Source organism: Heloderma suspectum, chromosome 5 (assembly GCF_057233095.1).
Source record: "Heloderma suspectum isolate Gila_16-S chromosome 5, 16-S_ref, whole genome shotgun sequence".
Classification (NCBI taxonomy): domain Eukaryota; kingdom Metazoa; phylum Chordata; class Lepidosauria; order Squamata; family Helodermatidae; genus Heloderma; species Heloderma suspectum.
Window position 1 is genome coordinate 38,832,443 of NC_139462.1, and position 17,743 is coordinate 38,850,185.

Below are 17,743 nucleotides of genomic sequence, written 5' to 3' on the forward strand. Positions count from 1 at the left end.
TGCAAATCGTTCTCGCTCGCCATATGGATTTTGCAGTCCTGGGTCCTCCTCATACCCTTTGCAATAAAGCCCTTATCATTGCACTACGTGAAAATCGCTTTTGAGCAGACACAGAGCCAGGAGGGGGAAGGAGAAAATACTTTGCAGCTCCGCTTCAACGTAGCATCCCCCCTTTTTTTTTTCGGGGAAGCTTTTTTTTTTTGTCGGCCAAACAAAAGAAGTGGAAGGGAGGGCGTGGAGAGAGAGATCCGAAGCTGGGAAGAAACGCCTTCCCCTTTAAACCCGCCTTTTCTAGGTCTTCGCAGCGGCGGCGACGCCTTCCCGGGGCGGTGCAGCCGCTGGCTTGCCTTCCGCGCGGGCGCGCTCCGGAGCGACGGGGCTTGCGCGCTTTACCGCCTTTCCCCTCGCAGAAGCGCGCGGGAGGAGGACGTGGAAGATGCTCCCTGCGGCCAGGCGGTTGCTCCGGGGCTGCCGGGGAAGACGGCAAGCTCCGCCTCCTCCTCAGCCGCTGGCGCTTCTCGTCCCCGCTCTGGCAGGCGGAGGGAAAAGCAGAGGCGGCTCTTCTCTCCAGACAGACCGGTTGCAGGTGAGTGGCCAGCCCGGTACGCGAAGCTTGTCCTGGCGTAACGGCGGACCGCGTTGCTCTCCTTCCGTTTCTGGGTTCAGGCCTGAGGAAAGAAACTTTCCAGAGCGCGCCTCTTCTCCCCCCGCCGGGCACCCCCCTCCCCGTTCCGCCTGGGCTGGCTGGGCAGGGCAGGGCGAGGCGAGGCGCTTGGCTTGGGCTTCTTGTTGCTCCTCGGGCTTCCTGAACTCTCTGCGCCTCCTGCGGTAGAGCCTCGGCCACAAATAGCGAAGTACGAAGTTGCACTGGGTATGTGAGATGGGGGGGGACGCCCCCCCCTCGCTCCTCTTCTCTCCGCGCCGCTCCCCAGGGGCCGATCCATTTCTTCGGACTTGTGGGCTGCTGCAGTAATCATCACATTTTAATGGTAATCATATTTTCCTACGGGGGAAAGTCATAACTAATACGAGGACATGGAGAGCGAGCGAGCGCGCAGCCTTCGCAGTCCAACGTGCTTGCTTTGTAGTCCTGGAAGTTCTGTGTCAGGGCTTTGCTGATCAAATCGGTTTGCTTGAATGGTAAGGAAAGGAGCCCACGCTGACTCCAAAGAGAGAGAAATGTGTAAACAAACCCTATTTGAAACCAGCCAACCAGAAAACTGTACAGTTCTGCAAAACGTTTTTTTTTTTTTTAATCCTGTTAGCAGTGTGTTACTTTTTTTTCATTGTAATCCTTGGTATGTTTGTGGAGAAGTGCCCCTACTATGTTCGGTGGGGCTTAGCCTTTCCCAGCCTAGCGCCCCCTGGATGTGTTGGACTACAACTCCCATCAGCCTTGCTGGCTGGGGATGCTGGGAGTTGTAGTCCAACACACCAGGAGGCTGCCGGGTTGGGTAGTGTAAGGATCATAGCCTTAGATCTTGAGTTGAGTAATCTGACCTGGAAATGTTGCAGTCCCTAGGGAACTTCATGCATGTCTGCTTAAAAATGAAAGCTAAGGTTGCGTATTATGTATGTAAGACGGTACCATTTTCCTCTGGATGCAGACTCACCAGTAGGATTTCAGTCTGTAGATTTTGACAGCTGACTAATCCATGCACATCTACTAGAACCATTTAAAACCACTAATGGTATTAAGAGGCCTATCCTACCTGTTAACTTATGTGGACAATGGGAAAAATGCCAGAAGGCCACCATCCTTTCCATTGGCTTTGGGCATTAAAGAGAGGCTATTACAGGATAATTTATCAGTGTTAAGTAAGAGTGCTGTTCTGTAATTGTAGAAGGCCCAGCATTAATTAGACTGTAGTGCCAGAGTGCTTCAGCATTAGGAAACCTGTGGGGATGGCCCCATAGGAGAGACCAATTAGTTCAGTTAAAAAGAGTAGTGGCTGGCAGCTTATTCCTCCTACCTCCTCTCCAGCCCTTTGTCATACCTTTTTTCACCTTGGATTGTAGAACAACTTCCTAGTAGTCAGTGCCTCTAAGGAGAAGAGAAGCGGGGAGGGGAAGAGAAAAACCAAGACTAGTCACTGCAGCGATGAATGTAGTAGTAAACCAGTATGAAAGTTATTGCATGGTTCCCCACCCCAGCACTGGCATTAAAATGTCTTCCCTATCCATCCTTTTTTCCTTGTGTATTCATGTCTGCTTAGATTGTAAGCCTGTGGGCAGGGACAGTCTTGTTTAACAGATTGTTTGTAAACAGCTCTGGAGCCTTTCTGGTTGAGGAGTGAGATAAAATGTGATATCTGGCATTGCGCTGGGTTCTATTGGCAATTGTGTTATCTTTACGCTCAGAGTTCTATGAATCTCAAAACTCATCAACAGATATTCAGCCACCCACTACACAACTGTTGTAGGTATTGGTGTCTTATTCTTCACCAAACCTTTATACAAGAGTAAAGGATTTCTCTCTTTGTGAGCCCCTAAGCATGTTTGAGACACATGCACTTGGCAGAAGTTACTGCATTGTTCAGTGATGGGAGCAAGCTGTGTATTGCTGAGAAGCAAAGTCTTCTTTCTCTTTGGCTCAAACCAAGCATATAGTTCTTTGACGGTCAGATGGTGCAAAAAACAGTCTTCAAAATCCAGAGTTGAAAGCTGTGACTTCCAGCACTCTCTTCTGTTCTACACTGAGCTTTGGCCTAGTTCTAAAAGGGTAATGAATCATCCATGTAAAATGTTTAAGTGATGGTTGATTTAGCACAGCTGTACGCTGTTATATTGAGACAATATTGCTTGGGAAGTAGAAAATCTGCATAGAAATAAATCCTGTAAATAGATTGTACATCAACAGAGGTCAATAAATCTGCCTATCCTGCTTCTAGCTGTTGCAAAAAGGTTGTCTTCATTAACATAATTCCTAGAACTTGTATATTATCCATGGGATATGGTACTGTGTGGTATCAACAGGAACCTGTAATATGATCAGTTTCGGATGCATTTAGACTGCTGATGTATCATCCATTAATATGGTCAAGTAGTTTAACCATCCACCTTTGCCACATAACATGTGGCCATTCTTCAGTTTTACCCATGTGGAGAGTGGCAGCTTGATCACTTCATGGGATTTGTATTCAGATTCACTTCCTTAAAGATCTGCTCTGGGAATGCCAAATGGCATTGAAGGTGCAGGGTATAAATCAGAAAGCAATGAAGATCAAGTGGTTGTATTGTTGCTTCTCATATTGAGGCCCTCTGGGATAGCTTTAAGTCTGTTCTGTTACCTTGCGAGACAGATTATTTAAGGGAAGAGCATGTGCTTAGGTTGCATCCACGTGCGTAATACTTGAGCTGATGTGCATTAGCTATACAAATTTGCATGTGTAAAAAAGTTGTGTTTATTTTGTGATGCTATGATTGAAATATAAAACTTATAACTGTAAAATCCTAGTCAAAAGCAAGATATGGCTAACAATTACAAAACTTCTCTGTCATCGTTAATGCCCGTGACTCACCTTTCTATTTTGACACAAATTTAGTAAATCCCATTTTCAAACCTTTAATTGTGCTAGATTTAGAATTGTTACATATGCAGTTATTGAACTGCAAGGACCTTTGGGGCAAGGCAGGACCTGTAATAAATCTAAGACATTCCATTGTTATTTTACCAGCAAAGCTGGTGTATAAACAGGAATTCTAATGGTTTGTTTTATAGACAAACACACACACACACACACACACACACAAATAATGTGTGTTTAAAATTTTGATCCTGCTTCAGGTATCCTTCAACCATCACAATTATAGACCCCAAAGTTTGGCTAGCCTTGATGGCCTGCCAAAATGTGTGGTTGCAGAGCCCTGCCCCTCCTTCAGCTTGGTGGGAGGGAGACATTTTGTCTTTAACAACACTGAACTTCAGAGCTCCTTGGAGGTGCTGTGTGACTGCAGGAACAATCCTTTGCCCTCCTTACCAGCACAAAGATTGGGAGAAGGCTGGGGCTCATCACAGCGGGAGAAATGCTTACCATGGCAAGTGGATTTGTGGACCCTCGATTTATAACTTTTTGTAACAATAAGAGGTGCAAATTTCTTTCAGCCATGCCTCCTTAAAGGGAACCCTCCTACCCATTTGAGGAACTCGCTAGTAGCGGGTAGAGATTTATGTTGGGCCAGAAGGCAGAGTGTGGACATTTTTCAGTATTCTTAAAAAATTGCATCTTCATATTACTTAAACATAACTTAAATTTAAGCAGTATGTGGATTCAAAATTTTAAGAATCCTGGGGGGAGGAATCAGATGACCTCTTGAGAAACATCATACCATTATTTTGATAGCTGCAACATTGTACCAGTAGTTGAACTAGAAGGGCTTGCAAGCTAAGGGATTCTTTGCACCAAAGCCTGATGCATGGGGGGGGGGGGGCGGGAATGCTGATTAAGTGAGTAGCTTATGCCAGTTGCAAGTTGGCTTGGAGCAAATCTTTTGAGTCTTACAACCCAAGGACTGGCATTTGCAAGCTCTGTGCAAGATCCCTTTGAGAAACCAGGTTGCATGAGCAGACAGGCTTCTTACATTCTGCGATTATGGTGGTTGCAGAAAAGACTGAGATATTATATGAGTTTTTTGAATGAGATCCTGCATATGGGAGCCTTGACATGGCAGAAGAAGAAGCAGGTGGTTCACAAATGTGGACTAGGTCAAGATATCTACTAGGTGCATATGAAACACCCATCATGTGGAGGTGGCTTGAAGTGGATCCCTCCATATAACAAAGCTGACCTTGTGCCGTAGCTCACCACACAGATCAGGGGTTTTCACCTTGCCAGCCACTGCAAGCCAGGTAGCCTTTTCTGCTGCTTGGTTTGTTTAGGAAGCCTCCAGTTTCACGGGAAATGCAGTCAAGACGGGGAAATGCAGTCAAGCTGGTTTATGCACCATTGAAAATATTCTTCACTGTGTTTAAGTAAGGATTAAAAGAAGCATTTTCAAGTGCACCAAGCAAGGTGCGTCAAGTTTGCTTTCAAAGTCAGGCTAAATTCCATATGGTTGGACAACTGCAGATCTTGTTGCAGGGTTCTAATGACTGCTCTCTCATTTTAACAAGGATGTGAGATGCACCTGCTTTGTTCTCTGGTTCCTTTGCTCCTTGCAAGGTGGCTTCCTCATGCGTTGGGTCCTTTGCAAATCCCAGTTTCACATGGATCTTGCCTGAAAGGGGACGGAAGTAATAATGGCCTCATGATTATGTGTGAAAAAAGTAATGTGAATCTTGCACTTGCAATCCTATGCTACCTGTTGTGTTCTCCACACCTCCAGCAACAACACGGCCAGTGAAGATGGTGATGGGATCAGCACTGCCTTCATCAGCCTTCCCCAAGCTGGCGATCTCCCAGTTGAGTTGGGCTACAAGGCTCATAAGGAGCTGCAGTCCTATACAGCTGGTGAGCACCAGTTTGGGTAAGCTGGTCTACATGGTTGGTTACCTGCTGGAGGATTAGGGTGTCCTTGGAGTGCAGACGATAAATCTATTGTACCTCCTGCACAACGTAGTTATGTACTTCAGCACCCGCCAGACATCTGCTGTGCAAATCTGGCCTCAGGCCAAACTCTAAATGTGTAAACGAATTTAGAAGCTTAAAATAATACTGAGAGACGATGAGACAAGAGCAGTAAAAGCAGAGAATATTCTTAAAGCAATGAGAGCCAGGGCCTGCAGGAGAAGCCACCACCACCGGGGAAGAGGCGTGCCTGCTGCCGTCACCGCCACCACCAGGCCTTCCCCACGGACTTCTGACTGGCAGACCGCCAGTCCCTGCAGGACCAGGCCCCCAGGTACAGAGCCAGCTGTGCCGCTTCCACCTGCCCCTCCCTGGAGGGGCTACATAAGCTGGCTGGCTGAGGTGGCCTGGGAGAGCCAGGGCCTGCAGGAGAAGCCACCACCACTGGGGAAGAGGCGTGCCTGCCGCTGCCACGCCCCCCCCCAGGCCTTCCCCACGGACTTCTGCCTGGCAGACCGCCAGTCCCTGCAGGACCAGGCCCCCAGGTACCGATCCAGCTGTGCTGCTTCCACCTGCCCCTCCCTGGAGGGGCTACATAAGCTGGCTGGCTGAGGTGGCCTGGGAGAGCCAGGGCCTGCAGGAGAAGCCACCACCACCATGGAAGAGGCATGCCTGCCGCTGCTGGGCCTGCTGCTGTTGCCGCCGCCGCCGCCACCACCACCACCACAGGCCTTCCTGTGGACTTCTGCCTGGCATTATTTTTAAGGGGATTTTTTAGTTGTTTTTTTTTAATTTCTGGTGGATTCTGTTGTGTTTTTAGGAGTGGGTAGCCTGCCTGATAGGCAGGAGTGAGGGGGCATGTGTCCACCTGATGGAGGCAGTGGGGGGACTGTTGGGGGCCAGAACATACCGAGGCTGGGTGGCAGGCGCTGGCGGAGCGCTAGGGGCAGGCCATGCCAGGTAAGGGGAACAAGGGAGAGATGTGTAGTATCTGTCCCCTGTTCCGGGCCTGTCCAGAGCCAAAGGATGCCTGGGGGAGGCGTGACCCCATCTTCTGGCCCTTGTTTGCTGCTCTGCAATGCCAGGTCTGTTACCCAGAAAACCTCCCTCATCCATGACATGATCCAGGATGAGGGTGCAGACCTGAGATGTATTACAGAGACCTGGCTGGCCGAGGCTGCTGCTCCAACTGTTGCGGCCATGTGTTCAGCTGGATTTTCATATGCACAGCAGATCGGGGAGGGGGAGTGACTGTTATCTACTGAGAGTCCTTGGTCTTCACCAGACCCCCTCTCCAGGAGACCAAGGTTGCTGAGTGCATGTACTGGAGGTTGGGCCCGAAGGGCAGTCTGGGGATTCTGCTTGTGTACTGTCCACCCCGCTGCACGACTGACTCCCTGGCCGAGGTGCTTGAGGTGGTCTCTGATGTGCGTGTGCAGTCCCCTAACTTATTGGTGTTGGGGGATTTCAATGTACATTCGGAGGCCATCCTCACAGGAGCACCTCGGGACTTCATGGAGACCATGGCTTCCTGGGAGCTGCACCATATTCTAACTGCCCCCCCCCCCCCATGTAGCCGGTCATGCACTAGACCTTGTGTTTGTTTCTGGAGAAGCGGGGAGTGATCTGGAAGTCGGGGGTATATCCACCACCCCTTTGTCATGGTCAGATCACTATCTGATGACATTAGATTTCTTGGTTCCATAACCCCTCCAGAGGGGTGGAGGACCCATTAAAATGGTCCGCCGCAGGCATCTTATGGATCCGAATGGATTCCTGAACGCGCTTGGGGATTCTCTGGAGCACGCCAACGGCCACTCGGTTGTGACCCTGGTGGGTGGCTAGAATGCCACAATCACTGGGGTATTAGATCGGGTGGCTCTGAAACGCCCTCTCCCCCTGAACAGGGCTCGGACTGCACCATGGTTCAGTCCACAGTTACGAGCTCTGAAACAGGAGGTGAGACAGCTAGAGCGCCGGTGGCGGAAGTCTCGCTCCAAAGACGATCAGACACAGGCTAGAGCTGTATCTTCAGCCTATCATGTGGCGGTGAAGGCAGCAAAAAAGGAACATTATGCTGCCTCTATCGCGTCTGCAAAGTGCTGTCCCAGGAGGCTGTTCCAAGTGGTCCGGAGCCTGGTCGGTCCTGTGGCTCCGGAACCACTGGAGCGTTCTAAGGCCTCCTGTGAGGCCTTGGCAAGGCACTTTGCAGATAAAATTGATCGGATAAGGAGTGTTACCCCGCACACTGTGGATACAGTTAGTGAGCAAGAGGTGGCCTGTGGCAAACCAGTTTTGTGGGATTGGTTCCAGCTTCTTCCTTCTGATGAAGTGGACAAGGTGCTTTCATCTGTAAGGCCGACCACCTGCTTGCTTGATCCTTGCTCATCTTGGCTCATTATGGGCTGCAGAGAGAGACTGGGTGAGGGGATCAGGGTGGTGGGAACTCCTCCCTTGAGGAGGGAGTGATGCCATCGGCCCTCAAGGAGGCAGTGATAAGACTGCTCTTAAAGAAGCCCTCCTTGGATCCCCAAGTTCTGAACGACTTTCGCCCAGTCTCAAATCTACCATTTTTGGCCAAGGTGATTGAGTGGGTGGTGGCGATGCAGTTGAAGGCACACTTGGAAGAAACTGATTATCTAGACCCATTTCAGTTGTGCTTCAGGCTTGGGCATGGGACAGAAACAGCCTTGGTCGCCTTGGTGGATGATAATGAGGAGGGCTCTGGATAGGGGTGAATGCTCTTTCCTTGTTCTCCTCGACCTCTCAGCGGCTTTTGATACCGTTGACCACGGTATCCTCCTGGACCGCCTGGAGGGGTTGGGCATTGGAGACACCGTATTGCAGTGGTTCCGGTCCTTCCTCTCCAGCAGGTACCAGAGGGTAGCACTGGGAGAGGAGGTTTCGGACCCGTGGCCACTCACTTGTGGGGTGCCACAGGGTTTCATCCTCTCCCTGATGCTATTTCACAACTATGTGGAGCCGCTGGGGGCTATCATCAGGAGGTTTGGGGTGCGGTGTCATCAGTATGCAGATGACACGCAGCTCTACCTCTCATTCAAACCTTCACCAAGGTTGGCCGTAGAATCCCTGTCCAAATGTCTGGAGTGGCTGGATGGGGAGGAATAAGCTGAAGCGGAACCCTGACAAGACCGAGGTACTTTTGGTGGAAGACAAGAGGAGGCTGGGGGGATGTTGACCTGGTGTTGAATGGGGTACGGCTACCCTTGAAAGACCAGGTCTGCAGCCTGGGGGCCATTTTGGACCCCCAGCTGTCCATGGAGGCTCAGGTGTCAGCTGTGAGCCCGACAGCGCTGTATCAACTCCATCTGATACGGCGGCTGCTCCCCTTCCCGACCATCTGCTCCCATCGGTAGTACATGCCCTGGTCTCCTCTCATCTAGACTACTGTAATGCGGTCTACGTGGGGTTACCCTTGAAGACGGTTCGGAAGCTGCAGCTGGTACAGAACGCGGCGGCTCGCCTGATTAAAGGCAGCCAAGATCACATCACTCCAGTGCTGAAGGAGTTGCACTGGTTACCAGTTGTTTTCCTGGCCAAATTCAAGGTGTTGGTTTTGACCTTTAAAACCCAATATGGTTCCAGCCCAGCCTATCTTAAGGAGCGCCTCCAGCAACACCAGACAGACCACTTAATAAGATCAGCCTCAGATGGCCTTCTCTCTGTCCCATCAGCCAGGACAGCTAGACTGGTGGGGACGAGGGAGAGGTCCTTTTGTGTGGTGGCCCCCACTCTGTGGAACTCCCTCCCTAAGGAACTCCGCCATGCCCCCTCTTTAATGAGCTTCCGCCGTGCATTAAAAACGTGGTTCAGGCAGGCATTTGGGGTGGGTTAGGGTATTTTAGAAAATGTTTTTATTGTAGAATTTTATTTTTTTGTTATATGTTGTACATCGCCCAGAGTGGCTGGGTGACCAGCCAGATGGGCGATTAATAAATTTAATAAAATAAATAAATAAATATAAGTATGAACCCAGAAGGAAATGAATATTTGTGAAAGTTGTTTTATCTCTTAATGTTTTATGTTATAAAAAACAAACAAAGATGGCCATGTTGACTTTTATTAGGCTAACCAAAATATCACCAAAATGTGCAAGCTTTCGAGATTTACAGATCTCTTGATCAAGCAAGAGGTTACAAAAAGCAAGCCCCCACCAAACCTGCTTTTTGTAACTTCTTGCCTGATGAAGAGATCTGGAGTTCTTGAAAGCTTGCACATTCTTTGTGATCTTTCGATTGGCCTAATAAAGGTATTACACTAATATGGTTTTTGGATTTTTTGATGTTATATCTGTGTTGCCTAAAAATATACTTCAGAATAAAAGGCCTAAAAATTAAGCAAGAAAATGCTCTGTTAATGCAGTACAGTAAGACACTGCATCTGTACTTCTAAGGGAGTCTTTTAAAACTGCAGTTGGGCCTAGAATCAATATTTTGACACAATATCCTTGACTTTAAATGTGCTTCAATCTTTTCACATTTCAGTGGCAAAAAGGTGTGTATTAAGTTCATTTTGTAGGATTTAAGAACCTGACACTCAGTGATCAAAGTAAATGACTTCAGAGTTATATAATGCAACATAGATATTTAACATATGATATGCAAGTCGCACTCTTTTGCCAAAACCATAGGTATCCTTAGCAAAGACTTCTGAGAACGTTGTTCCAAACATCCAGTAGATTTGACAGCTGTATTGTATCCACAAGCTCATGAGCATCCTATGTTATTCGAGCTGACAATTTTGCTGCTGTAACTGCTGTGATAACATACAGTCATACTGTTGACCGGTACAGATGTAAAACTGGCTCCTGTTAGTGTCAGGGGTGTTTCTGAGCACAGGGAGTGGGATAGCAGTTCAGATTCTGAAGGAGAACCATCAGAAATGGGGGAGGTGTTTTCCCATGCTGGTCCAGATATGAGTAGGCCTGCTTCTCAGGTTACAAACGTACAGATGGCTGAGCTTGAGGGTCCTTCCTTACCCCCCCTCCCCGGTGAGAGGCAGCGAACAGGGGGTTGACCTAATAGATGCCAGGCACAGGCGCAGAGCAAAGAGAGAGAAGGTAGGGGTGGAACTTAAGACGGTCTACCCGATTGGCGTTGCATGAGAAGCTGCGTTTAGGGGCCTCACGACAAGAGAGGGACCTCCCCCCCTTAAGTTAGGCTAGCGAGACTGCCTCCCTCTTCAAATGGTGGGCAACCCATGTAAATTCCATTTGGATCCCCTGAAGGCATTCCTTTGTAGACAGAGTCTTCTCTGAGAATTTGCATCTGTATGATCCTGTGAAGTAATGGATTAAAAGCTGTAGACTGCAGTCTGTCGTCTGTGTATGTTTGAGCACTGAAGTGAAGTGGGGGCTAAGGGAATCCTGACAGCTAGCAAAATTGGGAGCCAGCCTCAGGAACTAGCATGCATTTTTCCCCAGACCCTCTGCTTAGTGGATCAATGTCCTTCTCTGTCCCCTTGCACTCCTGCTGCCCCTGTATAGGGCTAGCTAGAGTTTTCCTCAAACTAGGGATCTGAAATTCACTTCAAACTATGGTGTCACATTCTTGGTTTAAAGGAGACCCTACTTAGGCTTAACTGTGGTTAATAATGCAGATGCTTAACGGAACACTTAATTGTAATTAAGGGTGGAATTTGCTATGAGGAGCAGAAGCAGCATATATTTTGAGACTGGCTGCCAATTTGCTAACCATGGTTAGGATAGAGCTGGATTATGTGTATGCCAACCTAGTGACTGGCATTGTAATTGAGAGTGCTTCTGCCTCTACCTTCACTCAAATTCTTTCACTTATTTATAACCCTCCAGTAACTGAGAGCCTCTCTACATCAGGCTTTTATCCTGCGATCAAGATTGGTTACTCACAGAAGTTTGTGGTTTACTCACCTTTACATGATGTCGTCAAACTCCAGGGCCTCTCCCGTGCTTTCTGACCTTTATCCCATTTTTTGAGGGCTAAAGATTGGGGATAATTTTAAAAATTCTTTTATTTTTTAAATAATTTTTTATTTTTATTTTCCAACGGTAACAAGGACATCAATTCCTCCCTCACAATTGCAAAAACGAACACATATAACAATTTGTCAAATAACTCACACACACAGGTTGTCAATGCACCTGTAAATAATATAATTAAAATATTGTATCTATTAATTGGTCTATTTTTATGCCAGATTAGAATCGGATACGTCAAAAGTCCAACTGATTAGTTGGAGGTCCATTTTCAACATTCAGTTCTCAGAAACTGATTGGAGATAATGAGCTATTTAAATATTGCGAGTTGAATTTCTCCTTGAAAAGAGGAAGTTGCACTACAACAGCAGTTATACTACAGCGCCATCTGGTGGCTGTATAATGAAACATATAGACCTTGCAGATAAAGGACCTCCCCAGGGAAAAAAGTGGAAGTGCGTGGAAAGGGCCGATTTTTATCCTGCAAAGAATCTGGAAGCAGAAGCCCTGGTAAAGCTGCAGGATAACAAGCCTTTGTGTAGAGAAGCCCTGATAATTGCTCACTCACCTTAACAAGAGAAAGCTAAGACTAAGTTGTTTCCTGATGTTTTCTGCTTTTCAGAACAAACTCAGCTGTGTAAAAGAATCTAGGTTTGAGTCATTGTGATGTTTATAACTGAATAATTCTAAATTTCATGGCAATAAAATGTAATCTAATGTACCATGGGTTGGATCCAGCATAGCCTCCTGCAGATGGAAGGCTCCTTCCATCCATGACAGGCTCTTGGTCCAGCTGGCATAAAAGGGGAAGCAGCATTTGCTGATTCCCCTCTCTCCCTGTAGTGCCCTATCCTGCCCCCCAAATCACTCCAGAGGGTTGGGGGACCCTCTGGAACAGTGGGGAAAGTGGTGTTGGGGTCTTCAGAAGGAGGGGGAATCAGCAAATCTCACACCCCTTTCTGTTAGGGGATGTTCTGAGTGGGACTCCACTCAGGCTTCTCCCACTGGTGAACTAAAAGCTGGATCTAATCCATAGTGTGTTACAGCCTGTGATCACTATTCATTCCTCTTGTTGGTTTTACCATTTAGAAACTGCAGCTTTAAAGCATCTGGTTGTATAAACATCTCAAACCAACTTAGTTCTTTAGGACAAAACTAGCTGTAGTGCAAATGTGCCATTTTTAAAAGATCTCTGTGAAACTCTCTTGTGACTGATAAAGCCTTTATTATTCTTGTAACAAAATGGTATTGGCAAAATCTGTTCTGGGAAGAGCATTTGATAGACAATTCAAAATTAAAATGTATTAAAAATAAATCTTAGTGTTCACTATTGTTGGTCTTTCAATCCAGAAATAGCATTTTAGACTGATATTAAATCAGATATCCAATTGTATTTATGATTACAACAGACTAAAACCACATAGACCTGTGGCTAGCAGCATCCTTCATAACTAATTGCATGAGGGCATCTGCATTAAAAGACTGAGCATAATGTAATTGGTGAAAAGGTAAGATTGAATATATGCCGTACTTTTAAATATGTTTCATATTCAAAGAAACTTACAAAACATATAATAATAATCGGTTAAAATTAGGCAATTAAAATATAATCCTGAAAACTACAAAAGAGTAGTAGTAGACCAAATCATCTTTAAAAGCAATAGCGGACCATAAGCTTGCTTAAATAAGTGGATTTTCAAAACCTGTTTCAACACAGGAAGAAAGTGGGGCTGACACATCAGCAATCCAAAATTTCACTACAACTACAGAAAAGGCTCTGACTCTTGTATCTGCCCATTATATCCCAGTGGAGACAGAATGGTGCATCACAGCTGATCTTAAGGTTCAGGCAGATTTGTTTAGGAGGTAGTTCTTCAAGTATTCTCGTTCTAGGCATTAAGGGTTGATTGATGATGATGAAGAACACCTTGTTCTGGTAAGTACTGAGACGAGAGGAAACAACGGGGGGAAGGAGGTTTTTACATCCTCAGGGTATCTGTACTGTGTTATATTTGCTTAGCCTGTGGTCAGGCCTTCTACATTTCACAGGTTTGGTGGAGTCGGAACCTAATGACTAATGGATTAAAAAAGAGTTCTGATTTTTTAGGTATCTGTATCAAATTTCAAGGCTACCAGACATTTGGGGGTTTTCCAGCTCCTTTGAAACTACAAAGCTTTCAACTAGAAAGATAATCTAGCATCACAACATGCTGTCTAAGCATGATTTAAATCAAGGCATATTGGGTACTCACATAGGAATAGAGATTACAGACATGAGAAGAATCAGAGAGATGCATGCAGAGTGGAAAAGGTCTTTCCTGACCATTTAAATATCTTGTCCAGATGCTGATTTCGGATCCTGTAGTAGAAGCCACCAGCATAATTTCAGGTTTTGCCTTGCAGTTCATGAGGGGTTGAAACAAACCAAAGTTTCTAGGTGAAATTGCTCTGTCTGTAGTTACCAGCAGCTCTCAGTTGTTCTTGACATTTTTCCACCTTAGAGATACTGAATAACAAATTTGGAAGATAACAACTGGCTATTTTCTCTCATATCTGCTGAAATGTTCACTGGGTGTAAAATACAGAAAGGACAATTTTCTCATCCTACTTTTATTTACCTTCTTCTTCCTGAATGTGATCATAAAGTTTTATAATAGATTCTTTCAAGACTTATATCCTCAGGACATCACAAGCAGTCACAATGAATCATTCCTGTGCCCCCTGCCTTAGAACAGAAATTGCCAAATACATCACACACCTGTATAGTTGGCATCTTATTTTTATGCCTTTAGCTCATCCTTCCTCAGCCGTGTTGGGGGAGGCTGCTTTAGCTCATGAGGTTAATTTCCCCAGTGATTTTGCCTGTTGCTACTTAGGAGGCAGGAAGGTCTGGGTCTGTGATTTAGTGGGATCAGAGTCTGGAACCAGAGCATTTGAGGTTTCTTGCAGTGGAGGCTGGTGGCTCCGATGTCAGTGGGATGTGAATCTGCTCCAGGGTTCAGTCAGAACGCTAAAGGAGCTATCCAAGGTTCTCCACATTCACCGCCGCACTGACATCAGAACCACCAGCCTCCACTGGTTTCTTGAATTTCATTTGTCTGTCCCTTGCCAAACTGCACACTGTTTCTAGAGATTCCCTTTGTTTTAAGCCTTCAAATTGGCTGTAACTGAGTGACTCCCCAGTGCATTACTAAGCAAGCCCATTGAGTAGATTTTTGTCCTTATTTTAACTCTAAACTAGGCATGTGGGGAATTGCCAGACTTATCAGGTTTACAAAGCTGGTGGTGAGGACCTTGTTTGACATGTTATTCAAAGCAGAAGTCCGGTTGAACTGGTGTGCAGGTTTGCTGCTGTTAAAAATCTGTCCCAAACAAAACTCCACAGGCAATTCATGTGACATCTTCTGAAGTAAGGCTCCCATGAGGTGCCTTTTCCAGAAGTAATGTATCTTGTGAAAGCGTCATCTATCCACAGACAATGGAGTAAGATGATGATGATTATCAATTATTACATTTCTATACTGCCCCATCGCCGAAGCTCTCTGGGCAGTTTAAAAGCATATGGACAGTATATACAAACAACATAGAACTAAAACCAACTTTGAACGAAAAACAATTTTTTAAAAATCCAACAAACGATATAACTTAAAAACAGTATGCAAAAGTCAGCAAAAGGAACAAGAATTCTCAAAGGGGAAGGCCTGCCGGAATAATAGAGTCTTTAATGCCTGCTTAAAAACCTTCAAAGAGGTCAGCAGGCACATTTCAACCAGCAGGTGATTCCACATCTGAAGGGTGGCAAAGGATAAGGTCCTCTTGTTTGTGGCTGCCAGTCTCACATTAGGCAGCCGCAGCAGAGAACCCTCAGAGGACCTTAGGTGGCGGACTGGGACATAGGGGAGAAGGCGCTCCCTAAGGTACCTTGGACCTAGACCGTGTAAGGCTTTAAAGGTAAGAACCAGCACTTTATATTTTGCTCAGAAACAAAATTGGCAGCCAGTGTAAAGATTTTAAAACCGGTGTAACATGGTCGCCACGGCATGTCCCAGATGCCCAGAGACCAACTTGTTTGTCGTATTTTGTGCCAGTTGAAGTTTCCGAACTAAATATACAGGTAGCCCCAAGACAGCAGGTTAATATTTCCTGCAATATAGGCATGTTCTGATTCCCACCTCGAAAGGTTGTAGTAATTTGCAATTTTGCCGTATTTATTTATAGTGCCTCTGTCGTGTCTTTCTTGATTTCTTTTCATATGATGACTACAATGTGTAAAAAGTGAGAGGAATGCAGATTTTCTCTCTTGTTTCAAATGGTCACACTCATGATCACATGAGTAAGTTCTAAGTCTCAGCTTGTTCATGTACACTTATAAGAGAGATGTGTTAAATGCCAGTAAAAAGGCGTAGAGCCCCATAAAAGGTTGGGCTAAACTATCCGTTTGTCATCTCTTTTGTGAATATATTAAATTGCAGAGTTTGGAGAAAAGCCAGTCAAATCCTCTCATTCCTATTACAAGGAACCTGTCTTCTTCAGCACTTATAAGAACAAGGTCCATTCTCTTGCCTTCAATTTTGTTTCCATATCATTGTGACATAATGGAATTGAGAGTGGCATACTGCCACCACAGTATTTTGTTTGGCAGAGACAGATGTAGATGCTACTTTCACATTAAAAATTCTTGCTTATTCAGAAGGTTTAATTGTGAAGTTAACGTTTTAGAGCATCTAATTATCTGAACTATTGAAATTGAGCTTTTGGAGCAACCATTTAGTTGAAAATAATCTATACATTTTATTTATTTATTTATTTCTATACTGCCCAATAGCCAAAGCTTTCCAGGCGGTTCACAAAAATTAAAACCAAAGCGCACACAATAAAACAATACAAAATATATAAAACATTAAAAACACAGTAAACAATACAACCAGAATAAAACCTAGCAGCAAATTAGATTTGCACCAAAATGTCATAATGTGGAGTGCTCCTCTTCAGGGTTCCAGCCAGCTGGTTATGCCTTTTCCAGGATATGGGATTCCATCAGTGGAGGTTGGTGGATAGCCAAGGTGCTGAATGGCTCAGCACCTTGGACTGCTTCTTTATAATTCTGGCTGGTTCTGACTGAATAAAGGCGAAGAGGGAAAAAGCGTTGTGAATGACAGTAAAGAAGGGGGAGACAAGCTCTGGTGCTCGAGAAAACAAAATGTATTGCACTCGATGCATTTTGGAATGCGTCCTTCCTCAGGAGCTATCAATCAAACCAAACATTTACATTAAAAATACTGTCTTACGGATAACACCCTGTTCCTGTATTACAAAATTTCTTAAAACCTTTTTGTATACAAATGTTAAAATTCCGCCACCCAAAACCACTCAAGAAAAGAAAAATTCCCATTTACACATAGTATAAAATGCTCCCACACATTACCTTTGAACTCAGAAGATAAAGTAAGCAGTAGCTTTCTATCTAATGGCTGCCTAAAAAGAATTAGGATCAGCCAAATTAATGCATAACATGATATAATAAAAATGAAATTAGAAGGTTGTAAGAATGTGTAATATCAACCATAAATGTCATGTGTGAAATGTTATCTGTAAGGCATAATAGGAGAAGCACATGAGGGAAGATACAATGGGGTGGTGTGCAGCTTTAAATTATCTAGGATATATAAGGCACACCTCAGGCTCTGCACCTGATGAGATGAGAGCAATAGACTTCACCTATAGCATTTGCAAGTATCCAGAAGTAAGAACATTCATGTATTTCAGAGCAAGAGATCAAACGGCTTGTATAAGGTCAGTGTTTGTTCAAAAAATAAGAGCTGATATAATGGCTGTTCATTCATGCATTTGTTAAAAAGCCATGCAGCCGTTAGATAGAAAGCTACTGCTTACTTTATCTCCTGAGTTTGAAGGTAATGTGTGGGAGTATTTTATACTATGTATAAATGGGAATTTTTCTGTTCATAAGTGGTTTTGGGTGGTGGAATTTTAATATTTGTATCCAAAAAGGTTTTATGAAATTTTGTAATATAGGAACAGGGTGTTATCTGTAAGACAGTATTTTTAATGTAAATGTTTGATTTGATTTATAGCTCCTGAGGAAGGAAGCATTCTGAAACGTGTCAAACACAATACATTTTTTTTCTTGAGCACCAGAGCTTGTCTCCCCCTTCTTCACCGTGGTTCTGACTGAAACCCAGAATGGATTCACAGCCCCAACGAAATTGGAGCCACCAGCCTCCACTGGATTCTGTTCTCCCTC

At 45.2% G+C, this 17,743-nt stretch overlaps 1 protein-coding gene across 2 annotated transcripts in view; it reads left to right on the plus strand.

The window, feature by feature from the left end:
• The first annotated feature begins 315 nt into the window (after positions 1 to 315).
• MCUB (mitochondrial calcium uniporter dominant negative subunit beta) overlaps positions 316 to 17,743 on the plus strand; it is an 85,314-nt gene continuing 67,886 nt past the window's right edge. The window contains exon 1 of one of the 2 annotated variants that reach the window (XM_084855844.1): positions 316 to 586. In XM_084855844.1, coding sequence (XP_084711970.1) covers positions 437 to 586 — 150 coding nt within the window. In that variant the 5' untranslated portion in view covers positions 316 to 436. Of the gene's footprint in view, positions 990 to 17,743 lie in introns of both variants that reach the window. The other variant, XM_084855845.1, reaches the window with a different exon arrangement.